This window comes from Hippopotamus amphibius, chromosome 5 (assembly GCF_030028045.1).
Source record: "Hippopotamus amphibius kiboko isolate mHipAmp2 chromosome 5, mHipAmp2.hap2, whole genome shotgun sequence".
In the NCBI taxonomy this organism is placed as follows: Eukaryota; Metazoa; Chordata; class Mammalia; order Artiodactyla; family Hippopotamidae; genus Hippopotamus; species Hippopotamus amphibius.
The window spans coordinates 127,248,260-127,260,734 of NC_080190.1; the positions used below are offsets into that span (position 1 = coordinate 127,248,260).

At 43.6% G+C, this 12,475-nt stretch overlaps 1 protein-coding gene across 1 annotated transcript; it reads right to left on the reverse strand.

The window, feature by feature from the left end:
• Positions 1 to 5,986: 5,986 nt before the first annotated feature.
• On the reverse strand, positions 5,987 to 11,739 carry MRPL15 (mitochondrial ribosomal protein L15). The gene is made up of 6 exons (XM_057735163.1): positions 11,611 to 11,739; positions 10,799 to 11,332; positions 9,838 to 9,992; positions 9,064 to 9,229; positions 6,921 to 7,044; positions 5,987 to 6,473 (listed from the first exon to the last, which is right to left on the reverse strand). Exons 2-6 carry the CDS (start codon positions 10,904 to 10,906, stop codon positions 6,136 to 6,138), a joined length of 891 nt encoding a protein of 296 aa, XP_057591146.1. The 5' UTR covers positions 10,907 to 11,332; positions 11,611 to 11,739; the 3' UTR covers positions 5,987 to 6,135.
• Between the last annotated feature and the right edge of the window lie 736 nt (positions 11,740 to 12,475).

Genomic DNA, 12,475 nt, shown 5'->3' on the forward strand with positions numbered 1-12,475 from the left:
AAGTGTTCGTGGCAGCTTGATTTGTAGCAAACACTATAAACAAGGAAATGCCCATCAGCAGGTGGGTGAGTAACCATTGTGTAGTGGAACAAGGCGCCGCACTATTTACACACACGCTAGCACTGATAGGTCTGAAATTTATAATTATAGTGACACACTGTGGTAAATACATCCACAAAACGGACTTGGCAATAAAAAGGGCAGAACCGCCTGCAGAGACAGCAGCGTGGTGAAGCCCTCCACAGGCGCTGAGCTAAGAAAGCCACACTCAGAAGGCTACAAGCACAGGAGTCCGACGACAGCAAATTCTGGAACAGGCAACACTACGGGGGCAGGAGTCAGATCACTGGTTGCCAGGTGCCAGGATTTGGGGGAAGAGCTTGATGACAAAGGGACAAGAGGCAACTTCAGATGTGGTGGTGGATGTACGAGGGTATACATGTGCCACAACTCAGCTGGACCCCTGAACTCCTTTACCGGATGTAAATCATACCTTAATAAACCAGACTTCTTGGAAAGAGGACCTCAGTGTTTCCTAGAGAGACACAGGCCTCAGCCAGGCCACGGAAGCAGAGTCTCTTGAGGAGGATAGAGTTGTCTTTGCAATGGAACCGGGCCCCAGTGAAAAGGTTTGCCAGAAAGTCCACAATCGTGGAGGAAAGGCAGACAGAGTGCACGAAGCTGTGAGGGTATCAGAGGAGAGATCTGAAAATACTGATACAGCACACAGACCACACCTGACTCACTCACCCTGAGGGAAATGAGAGGGATTGTACTTTGAATCTGGACTTATAAGGAGTAGCAAGATCACGACTACTTTAGTGACTGATTCAGAGGGGTGCAGGCTGCCAGATTCTCTGATGGAAGCTTGCACCAAAGCTTAGGCTTAGTGATGACAGACGTCTTATCTCAACCTGCTTACGCTGTCGAAGGGCACAGATCATACTGTGCTTAACTTTCCAGCCACACTCTGCTCCGTACTGATCGCCACCAGAAGATGTACTTCAGTTTCCTCAGATGGGAAATAGAAAACACATTTATCACACAGAGCAGTTGTGAGAATTGCTGGCTCCGAATCTAAGTTCCCTGTGAATTATCAGAATAATCTTTGCACAGTTGGAAGAAATCAAGAAATACTAGGTTTTATCTTTTGGTTTCTTATCTCAAATAAATTTTAATGCTACTAGTCTAGGTTGTATGAGGTTGCGTTTTTTAAATAATTACTTTCATTATTAAAACAAAATGAAAAGCTTTTTAAGGAGAAATAGTTTTTCTGTTCATATTAGTGAGTTCTTAGACCTGATGCTTCCACTTGAATCTTTCAAAGAATAAATCCTTAAAATATATATATTTATATACAGGAAACAAACTACTTTGATGTTTATAAAACTATCCCATAAAATATACACAATAATCTTAATTGGTAAAAAACGAAAAAAATCAAGTACATCTATATATAGAAAAACAAAAAAAGATCAGAGCACTACATAGCCAAAATCTTAAGTGATTTTTTTCCCTTCCCGTTTTGAAGTTTCTAGATTTTTTCGCTATATAGAATTTTTAGAATCAGATATTAGTTATTTTAAAAATGCTTTCCCCTCAATTTCAATACCTCTTCAGATAGATGGATTCCTTTTATAAACTGAGGGAACCCAGTGATTTTGCAGAGCATATCAGTGACTAAGTCACTGAAACTCAACTTAATCCTCCGGGTTCTGGGTCTAATTTCTATTACGCTGCCTCTTCAAATGTCCTTTCTCAGCAGGTCCTGATTAAAATAATAGAGTTTAGCATGCCTTTTTTTTTCATCGACAAGATACTGACCACAGACTGTATGAAAATCTTTAGGAGAAAAGGAAGTAACATTTACGGAACGGCCACCACGTACGAGGTAGACCACATAAGATGCTTGATTCACACACACTCAGAGGTACTTCCATGCCAGGCGCGGGGGTAGGTGCTCCACAGACACCTACTCTTTCAATCCCCATCATCCCAGGAGGCGTTAGGATCTGTCATCACCCCCCATTTTTCAGACGGTGAAACCGAGGCTCAGAGAGGTTAAGTAACACAGCTAGTACCGGACTCTGAGCCCAGGGAAACTCTTCTGGGGAGTCTGCAAACTGGCCTCCAGGCCTGGAGCCTCTCCCCAAGTCACCTGGTGAGCCCCCAACCACAGAGGAGGGGGGATTGCAGTTAAAGGATGCAGCCCAGGTGGTCTGGCTGCCATCGGAGCCCAGATCAGCACCGAGGTTTGCACATGCAAGGCTGTCACGGCCACCACACCATCCTCAGCAAAGCCTTGCAGGCGTGGCCGCCGGGGTCTGCACTGACTACCGTCAGCAAGTGCGCTTTGTGCTCTGACACATGCTGAGCTGGGTCCCTCTGCTGCTGCCTGACGTCTTCTCCGCCATAGCAGAGCAGCTCCACGTTCCAAAGAATAAAGTAGTAGTAAAAAAGGAAAATAAACCAAGGGAATCACCAGTAATTCCTTCTAGGCATTCAAAGATCTTTCCTGGACTTCCTAGGTGGCGCAGTGGTAAAGAATCCACCTGCCAATGCAGGGGACATGGGGTCGAGCTCTGCCCTGGGAAGATGCCACATGCCACGGAGCAACGAAGCCCGTGTGCCACAACTATTGAGCCTGTGCTCTAGAGCCCATGAGCCACAACTACTGAGCCCATGTGCCACAACTATTGAAGCCCACGCGCCGCAACTATTGAAGCCCACGCGCCTAGGGCCCGTGCTCCACAACAAGAGAAGCCACTACAATGAGGAGTCTGCACACCACAATGAAGAGTAGTCCCCACTCACCCCAACTAGAGAAAGCCTGTGTGCAGCAACGAAGACCCAATGCAGCCAATAAATAAATAAAATAAATAAATTTATTTAAAAAAAAAAAGATCTTTCTACCGCATATCTACTCAAGCTTCTCTGGTCTTGCACACACAGGCGACATACCCTGAAAACAGGCTGAAGCCACACACCGGGAAGGACTGGGATCTAGACCTCTCTACTTAGATCTCCAGGTGATGTGAACCCTTCCTCCTTGGAAACGGCCAGCAGCGCACGGCATTGTTACATAATCCAGTTCGCTCCCTGCTGACTGAGAGCTAAGGATCGCCTTTATAAACCAGAATGGACGGATCTTGTGGACTTTGCCTGTCCTGGCCGAGAGCGATCTGCACGATTATACGATTAAGCCCAGGATACAGCTGCCTGTGACTAAGCACCTCGCCCCAGCGCAACACGTCACCAGGCAGCTGTTTCCTGTTTTCACTCTTCCCTGCATCGTTCTATCCTGACTTCCCTTCACCTGGAGGCCCCCAAGACAGCCAAGTTCATCGAGTCTGGTGTCTGCCCGGCTCCTTTTCCATCCTCACTGCTGCTCAGAGTAGTTGAGTCATTTATATGGCGCAGGGATCCTCTAAGGGCCTCCCGAGTACATCCTGGGACTGGAAGGTCTTCCATGCTAACGTGACTAACCGCCCCCTCATTTCCCGGGAAGAACTGGCTGTCGCGGCGACCCCGGCCCTTCCAACACGACTGTGAGCTCAACCACCAAACAGAACCTCCAGCAGCACGTCCGGCGCACAGTAACCCACCCAGAGCAAGGCCCGCACTCTGCACAGAAACCAAGTGGTCTCTCAGGCCTGTCTCCTGCTCCAGGCCGGATGCAGCACAGGATGCGTTTAAATGTAAGGAAGTTCATTTCTATGCAAATAGGTTGAGGTCAAAGAAGTTTTCCTCAGCCCAACGCAACACCTTAACCATTATGGTATTTGATCTTGTAACATACAAAGATTGTCACTGCACTTCACAGTTGGAAAAGGTGAAGGGACTTGTCTAGCGGGTCTTGTGTCAATGGCTTAATTAAGAATAAGTGCACAGTCTACCCTAATGGAAAGTGTCTTTGAAGTTTATTAGATGTGATGAGTAAGGTCATTGCCTTTATTTGCAGTCTAAGCCTTCTTGATTTAAAACAAAACAAAAAAAAGACTCCAAACAAACTAAACAGTGGTTTAGTTACCTCTGGAAGTATGTCAGGGACAGGCAACAGTAAGAGAATATGGACTTTTATTTTTTAGACTTCAGTATTACGTAATTTCAAAACAAGCATGGACTACTTTTATGATAGTTTTTCAAGACTTTTCCCAGTGATTTTAAAAAATGAAAATGTATTCTATTCCTGAGTCTTCATGAATCACTGTAATCGTCAAATGTTTTCTTTGTACCCTGATATTTTTCTTTGCAACCTACCACCTCTCTTCTTCTATATACAACATTCAAATATAACTTCTTAGATATCTAACACAGGAAGTGTAACATGGCTTTATGTCAAAATGTTTAGAAAAAAGGAGGCACAGAAGAAAGTAGATGGTTTCTGCTGCTTTATCATCACTCTCCTTCAAAAACACCGTTCTTACCAAGATTGATGAATTAACCAACTTAGTTTTATAACCTACCGAACCCGGTATTCCAGAATGGTGGATATACCATTAAGGATAGAAATACAGAATTCTGCACTTTTTTGGATGTTTGATGTAAGTCAACTAACCTGGCGGTGGAAATCTGGTCAATACCAAGAAAGGTGTCAAGCCCCCTGCTGGCTGTCCAACACACCCACTCTCTGATTAGCCCATCACAACAAAATTTTTTAGCTAAGAACACAAGTGGCAGGAACACAGACTTCAGCCCATTGTGGAGACAGGCCAGTGGGGCGTAAGCACAGGTTTGCTGCAGCAGCTTCTAGGCTTGTCCCGGGGAAAGCTGGCTCCTTGTGGACCCCTGTTTGGATCACGAAGATGCACCTCTCTCTCTAGGGCTGGGGGGCCACAGACAGCCGCACACTGACTGCTGTACCCCCCCATAAGAGAACGAGAAACCTGATCTCATTCGAGCCAGTGGGACCTAGGGCTCCTACCAGTGGAGCCAAAACTAATTCTTACAGCCCCAACTCTATCACTTGGTGTCTCTGAAAAATAAAAACATGTTTTTAGGTTGTTGCCCATCCTCTGAAATTCCCAGGTGACTCAGAGAAGATAGCCCTAGTTGTGATTCTTTTAAGTTCTGGGTACTTAGAAATGGTTTGATAACAAGCCAAACTAAATAATCCTGGATAAAAAACTGAAATACACTCTTGGTACGTAAAGTACTTTATAAACTGAATCTTAGCTTAGCAATACTCAAGGTAGATAAATTTAAAAAAAGAATGCACTGTTTAGGTTTTAAAATTTTTTTTATTTAATAAAACAGGCAGGAAGCATTTATTTCTACTGTAGATGAATTACCATGAATTTTCAAGATTTAATCACATCAGGATAAATTAAGCTTTCACATGGTTTAGATACAACAGATCCTTTGCAAAGCCAGATAAGCTTACTGACTGCTGAACCTCTGACGTTAACTGAGTTTAATTTTCACATGACCGACTGTTTTCATGGCTTATGTAACCATTGACCATTTTTTCAAAATTATTTAAAATGACTGAAAGACAAAGCCCCCAAGTCTATGAAATAATAAAATTGTATCAACTAGAATTAGAACATTTACTTTCTTCAAGGAAAAAAATGTTAGTGGCTTGATTATTTCTGTCTGGTCTAACAGAGTTGAGAATGTGAATTTGCTTGGAATTTTTGTCTCAATTTTGCTAGCAAACATTGAACTACTTAGAAGCTACTCACTAGCCTTAAATCTGAAACTCACATCCCACGTCTTAACCACCTGGAGCTGAAGGCTTCCCCGCTGCTACCGAGCAAGAGGCTCACCAGCTCATCAGCAGCCCGCGGACCCTGACCCAGCAGCCAACAAAGCAATCCCATCCCACTCGCAAGTTCATTCTGATTTGTAACAATAAGACCTAGATGGAAAGATGATGGAAAACTCAACTGGAAACTGCCTATGAGATACACTCTTCCTCAGGCAGAGTACCAGGGAGCTCAGATCTCTCAGAAGGACGCACAGACCCACCAGATCCCCTAAGCTCACTGTATTTTCATTTTAATTTAGATAAAAGATATGATAACACAGAAAACATCAACATCTGCAGAATTACAAATTAAGCAAATGCAACAGGAGATAGGTGTTTCACTCCCTTTCCAGTGCTCTTTTACCATCGGCTCTCTTGGAAGGAACTCAGGAGCTGTAGTATTTGAGGAGATTCTCGTCCATAGGTTTGAAAATTTTCTTATCTGCAATATTCACCACCCACCCAGGAGCAAGACCAAAGAAAATTTGTCTTGGATCCTTTCGAGTACTGAGCATTTTGAAGAGTTCGTCTTTAGTGATATCAGGTAAAATATATCCGTACTTCCTGGCGAGCTCCAGTCTTGCTTCAGGGAACTGGGCAGGATCCGCTAAGTAACCTCGATTCCTGGCATCAGTGTAGTAGGGTACCAGTGCCTCGGGGGGGAGCATTCGCTTGGGGATGGGTTGTCCCCGGAGAAAGAACGGAATAGGTTTGCAGAGAATTTCTAAAAAAAATGTTTAAATAAAAAGAGAAAGATGCAAATACTAGCTATATAATGATTTTCTTTTAATAACGATATTCTTTTAATTATTCATTTTTAAATATTTCCAAGATGAAACCTTAATTCCGAAAACTTTTTTTTTCCTTTTAAATAGGCTTGTCTTAAGCAAGCAAATGCAAACACTTGACTTTCAAAGGTCTGCACCTGAAAGTCAAAGTTACTCCTGGGTTATCAACAATGAGTGAATTTCTAAACTTGGGAAATAGCATATTTAAGCCCCATTTTTTTTTTTTTTTTAAAAGCCTTTTTATGACATAAGTATGTATTAGAAGAAGACAGAGCCCCAGCAGCCACACCACTAGTAGAAATTTCTCAAACAGAAAACCGAGGTGTCTGAACAAGTCAAACCTCCTGTGGCAGTCAGCACACGACCCTGAGGAACAAGCTTACCCAGGCTCCGCGGATCGTAGAAGGCCGTCGTGACAACACCCCCATGCTTCTCAATCGCAGCGATGGCCAGCTCCGAAGCCAGCTGTACTTCAATGTTCACTTTAGCCTTAAAGGTGTCAGCACCCTGTCACCCATCAAAACAAGGTCTGTGAGGAGAGGGCTTGGCTACAAGTGAACTAATTACACGAGCTTCCTTTCTCCACTTGTTTTCTTCTGAGAAGTGCCTACAACATAACAGCTATTCCTACTTTACATACCTCTGCTTTAAGAGCCTAGCAAACAACACCAAATTCTTCCATGTTTTTTTAGGCCAACTTGTCTTACCAATTTTCATTCCCTATGAGGAGGGATGACTGGAATCCCATTTTATGCATTCGGCAGACACCTAACCACATTATACCGTGTCGTACAGATAAAAACTTACCTTCCGGACCCATAGGTAAAAAGAGGCCAAGAGATGGTTAAAGAGGAGGGCAAGTGGGCTAGAGCCAGTGAAAGAACAAAACATCTGAGCTTTGGAGGGGCCAGACCCCTCTAGGGAGAGAGGCAGAGACAACAACAGAAATGAAAACAGTACTGAACTTTTTAAAGTCCTGTCTGGTCACTTTCATCAGGATGTGCCATATTTTACTCTGATTTCAGAACACATTCTGACAAAATAAAAAGATGGTGGCACTACCATTCTTTTTGCAGTGATAAAAACTTTTTTTGCTACTTTTGATGCGGTTCAAACAAGCTGGCTCCAATTTAAAAGTATTCCATCAATTCTAAGACACATTTTCTCATCTCTGATACTGGCAGGCATTTTACAGTCAATGGTACCTTCGACTCAGTAACACAAGGTCTTGCCATATTACACACGGTTGCTAATTACCATTCCACAGACTGCTTCGCCATTTCCCTATCCTTGGGCAGTGAGGTTAGTTCCAGCATTTTCAGTGTTTAGGAAGCATATTTAGTATTTACTATCAATTAGGTTTCTTTTGTTTTTCCTTCAGGACACGTGTTCCCAAATTGGTAATTTTGTGCTGAAAGAGCAAAACAGTTTTCTTATCCACTATTTACTGCAAATCTGAAATCCAGAAAAGGGCAACCAGTTTACAGAGCTGTAAATAATGTACAACTGTACGTACTCAACCACTGCCCTGGTGCAGATTTCAAAATGATTTTTGCTAATTTAATAGACATGTGCTTGAAAACTGCTGGGACATGCAGTCTAATGTCTGCTGAGGTCATGGGGTTTTCTGTATATAAATCTACAATTGTGTTCCCTTATGCGCCTCAAGTAGAATACTAAGACTTAATGGTGTATTTGGTATTCTCCCTTCAAATCATTTTATTTGGAAAACTTTTATCCACAAGTTTACTTTTTCAAAGGAATCTAAAAGGTTTTCCCATAAACTGTGCTTCCCTCTAGTGGACACTAAGTTACTTACATAGCATGACATACAAGAAACCAGTAGCTGATTAACAATGTACAAGTTTTATTTGCTTATGAAACTCCTGACCAATTTCTACAAATAGAAAACCCTCTTCCCTACAATTAGAACTGGATTTGATTCATTTCTGTCTTCCATAAATACTATCACAAGCCAATATTTCCAATGCTGGAAATACAGCAATGAATCAAAGCACCTGTTCTCAAAGAACAGACATTACAGTGAAGAAGACAATGAAAAACAAACGTACTATCGGTAATAAGTGTCAGGTGTTCGTACATTCAAAGAAAAACCCTTTAGGCAGAATAAGGCAGACTGTCAGGTGTGAATGTTCCTTTATAAAGAATAAAAACAGATGATTGAACCTGGTGTACCCACAAAAAAATAAAAAAAGAATGCCAAAAAGATCTTCCTACCAGGATGACATCTGAATAAGAGAACCAAAGACAGTGAGGGAGAAATATGAATGGATACACAGGAGAACATCCCAGGACCAGGGAACAGAGCCACCGCCCAGCCCCCACCCCCCCCCCAAGAGCACACATCTTTCTGAAACCACAACAAGCATAACACAATCGCCACTACATAATGGTTATGACAACTCAAAAGGGATAAAAAAAATAAAGGAGGCAAAGTGTTGATTATATGGAAATCAGAAATAGCCATCTATATATTTTCAAAAAAAAAACTTAATTCAGACTTACTTCCTCTACCAGCTGGACACCATAATCCCTTTTAGATGGCTGGATGGTCACGCCTCTCCCATTGACAAGCTGGGTTAAATCAATAGGTTGTGTAGGATCAACTCGACCCAAATCAATAAGATACTGCAGCCTGTTGAGACTCAAAGGCTGATACTGGCGTCTGAAGCTACACAAGAAAGTAACAGTTGGAAAACTCAGTCAGATTTATCTTCCAGCCACATCTTCGAATCAACTCAGAGCTTTGTCCTGTGTTTTCCTCCATCGATTTAGATGGTTTAACAAAATAAAACTCCTGAGTACAGCATAAACATATAACATTCGTTGATCTGAAGGCAATGAAACAAAACCAGTAAGTACTTTCTTTGTTTCACCAAAAGTTATTTGCTTAGTCATCTACTTCACTTATTTCCACAAATTAATAAATATGTGGACAATTTAACCTACTATCTGAATTATGCATTAATGGGACTCAAAGCAATGATAGTTACCATTTACTAGATGACGACAGTGGGTCAGATTTATATATATATATATACACATATATAATCACCCTAAACCTTGAGAGCAGGCACCACTATCTCCATTTTGCAAGTCTGAGAGCAATGTTTGGCTTTTTTCCCTACTAATTCAGGCTAAACTTCAAGACCAAAAATGGTTCAGAGAAAGAGTAGTAAAAGTTTGCTTCAAAGCAGATTTAAATTTCTATCAAGCTATTTTTAGGTGATTCTCAGTGAAAATTAGGAATTTTCACACTAAGAAGCAAAGTAAACTTACCTATGTCCTTCATTAAACCCATATTTTGGGATTCGAAGGTAAAACGGAGTCTGGCCTCCCTCAAAGCCCAGCCGGGGCCTGGTTCCTCTCTGCCGCTCTCCCTTGTGGCCCCTGCCACATTTTCTACCTCTTCTCCGACCTCTTGGTCGTCTTTCCTGTAAGAAAAGAAGAATGTTTCATGATTTACGGATGCACTTTTTAACTTGCATTTCACTTTTGCGCGGTATCTTTTATGCCCTTTATTCATCCAACCAGCCAGCTCTAGCCGAGCCCACCATCTGCCAGGCACCGTCCTAGCTGCTCTGAAGTCAAACAGTCCACTTAGCAACTCTGCCTCTGAAGACAGAGCTAATTCTTGTGATCAAAGTCCAAGTTGTGTTTCAAAGGGAAAGTTTCAATAATGAGATGAGAAAAAAGGAGTCTACGACAGGACGAAGTGAAAAAAATCGTAGAATAAAACATGCACAACAAGCAGAGTTTGGATGATATGCAATTTATTTTGGAATTGCTAACATGCCATTGTTATCCATATACAGTGTTTTATTTACATATCTATTTATAACGAATATACTTTTCTTCCGTTACTTCTTGTCACTTCAGGAAAGCCACGAATTGATTTTCACAGTGAGAATGTGTCCATAAAAGCTCTTCTAACCGTATTCAATGATTTGCAAAAGACACACCAAATGTAATACATCCTTCCCACGAAGATAAACGTGTAAAGGAAAAGCACTTCAATGTTAAACCCAACTCTGAATGAGACGATCACTGCTACTTCCTGCGACCTCGCCCCCCCGCCCTAACTCACATAATTCCACCGTAAACCAGAACTTCACTGAGAACTGGGGCCACGTGGGTAGGTTTTCCCATGTCACCCAAGCAGAGGGCCTCAGCTCCCCTGCTTCTCTCAGCGCCGCTGGACCCGAGACGCCAGGCACCCCCGCGCCGCCCCCTGCCTTACCGGCTTCCTAGAACCCGGGTTCGGCCTCAGGTTGGCCAGGCTCACACGGGGCAGGGCTCGCAGCAGATCCAGCGCCTGGCGCCCCCCAACCCGCACCGGGCCGGCCATGACTCGCGCGCGCCCGAAAAGCCGCAAGGACGCCGGGATGCGAGGCCCACGTGATCTAAGGCGCTGCTTTACGGCCGTGGCCCCGCCCCTGTCGTGCTGCGGGCGCGCCGCGCCGCCGGCCGCGGGGTATGCTGGGAGCTGGGTGCTGTCATGGCGGCGGCAGATGCGCGAGGCTGCGGGGCTCCGTGATGCAGTGGGACTGTATGTTGAGAGGTCGTGCCTTGACTTCGGCCACTGGCGTTCTCTGCCGCCGCACAAATACGCATTGAACACGCTGTTTGTTGGAGGGCTTGGAGTCACTGGCCTGATCTCACAGTCTGGTCCTTAAGAGGTAGGGTCTTCTCGGCGCTCCGCGCGGAGCCCAAAGGAAGATACCCTGGCGCCAAAGTACTAGCTTGGAGCCGGGTTAATTACACACACTGTCCTCTGAAAAACAAAAAGTGCACAACTCAGTTAATTGTTACTTGAGGCAAAAGCGAGGGCTACAGCCTGGGAGCTAGCCTCTCAGCTCTGAGGAAGTGCTCCGAAAGTCACTGCATGTGTGATTTTAGTGAAGGGACGTAAGTGCAGTCACGCACAGATTTTGGCAGGGGCTAGCTGCTAGTAACAAGGAGCAGATGTCACAGTCAGTGACTTTAGTGCTTTTCTAGGTAGAAGGAGATGCAGGAATTTCGGTTCATAAAAATCTGAAAATATCCAACTACCTGAAGACCTGTTCTGCTAGTGTTCCCAGAGCACAGAGCGCCTCACTGCTGCTCTCAGCCCTGAGCCCTTTTCAGGGCGTGTTGAAGGTCAGCGACTGCAGTGGCTGCTGACTTCATCCTTGTAGAGGCAGGTGGCAAGCAGTGACTTTTCGTTGGCAACTCTGAGATACAAAAATAATACCCAGGGTCGAGCTATTACAATGGCTGCCTGGTACCAACCTGTGAGTAAGACTCAAACTGCATCCTGTCTGACTGCATCAGTGTTGCCTTGACCAAGTCACAGATGTTAATTCCACCTGCTGTTGATAATGAAGGAGCCACGCTGAGCACTTGGTATGTGTCATTTGCATGCTGAGTCACCCTCGTTTGGTTCATCAACTAAACAACCCCTCGTGGGGAAGATGTAACTACCTTTCGGACTTGGCAAGGGCGGTAGCTTGACAGTAGCTAGGTCTCATAGCAAGAAGCAGAGCCAGGCTTCACACTTTGCCTGCTATTACATAAGTAGTATTTTTTATAATACAAAGTTGAATTCAACTTTACATTGTACATAAATATAACGTTACAATCAACATTGTGAAAATGACTATATTACTGAAAGCAATATACAGATTCAATGCAATCCCGATCAAATTACCAATGGCATTTTTCACAGAACTAGAACAAGAAATTTTATGATTTGTATGGAAACACAAAATACCCCGAATAGCCAAAGCAATCTTGAGAAGGAAAGACGGAGTTGGTGGAATCAGGCTTCCTGACTTCAGGCTATACTACAAGGCTACAATGATCAAGACAGTATGGTACTGGCACAAAAACAGAAATATAGATCAATGGAATAGGATAGAAAGCCCAGAGATAAACT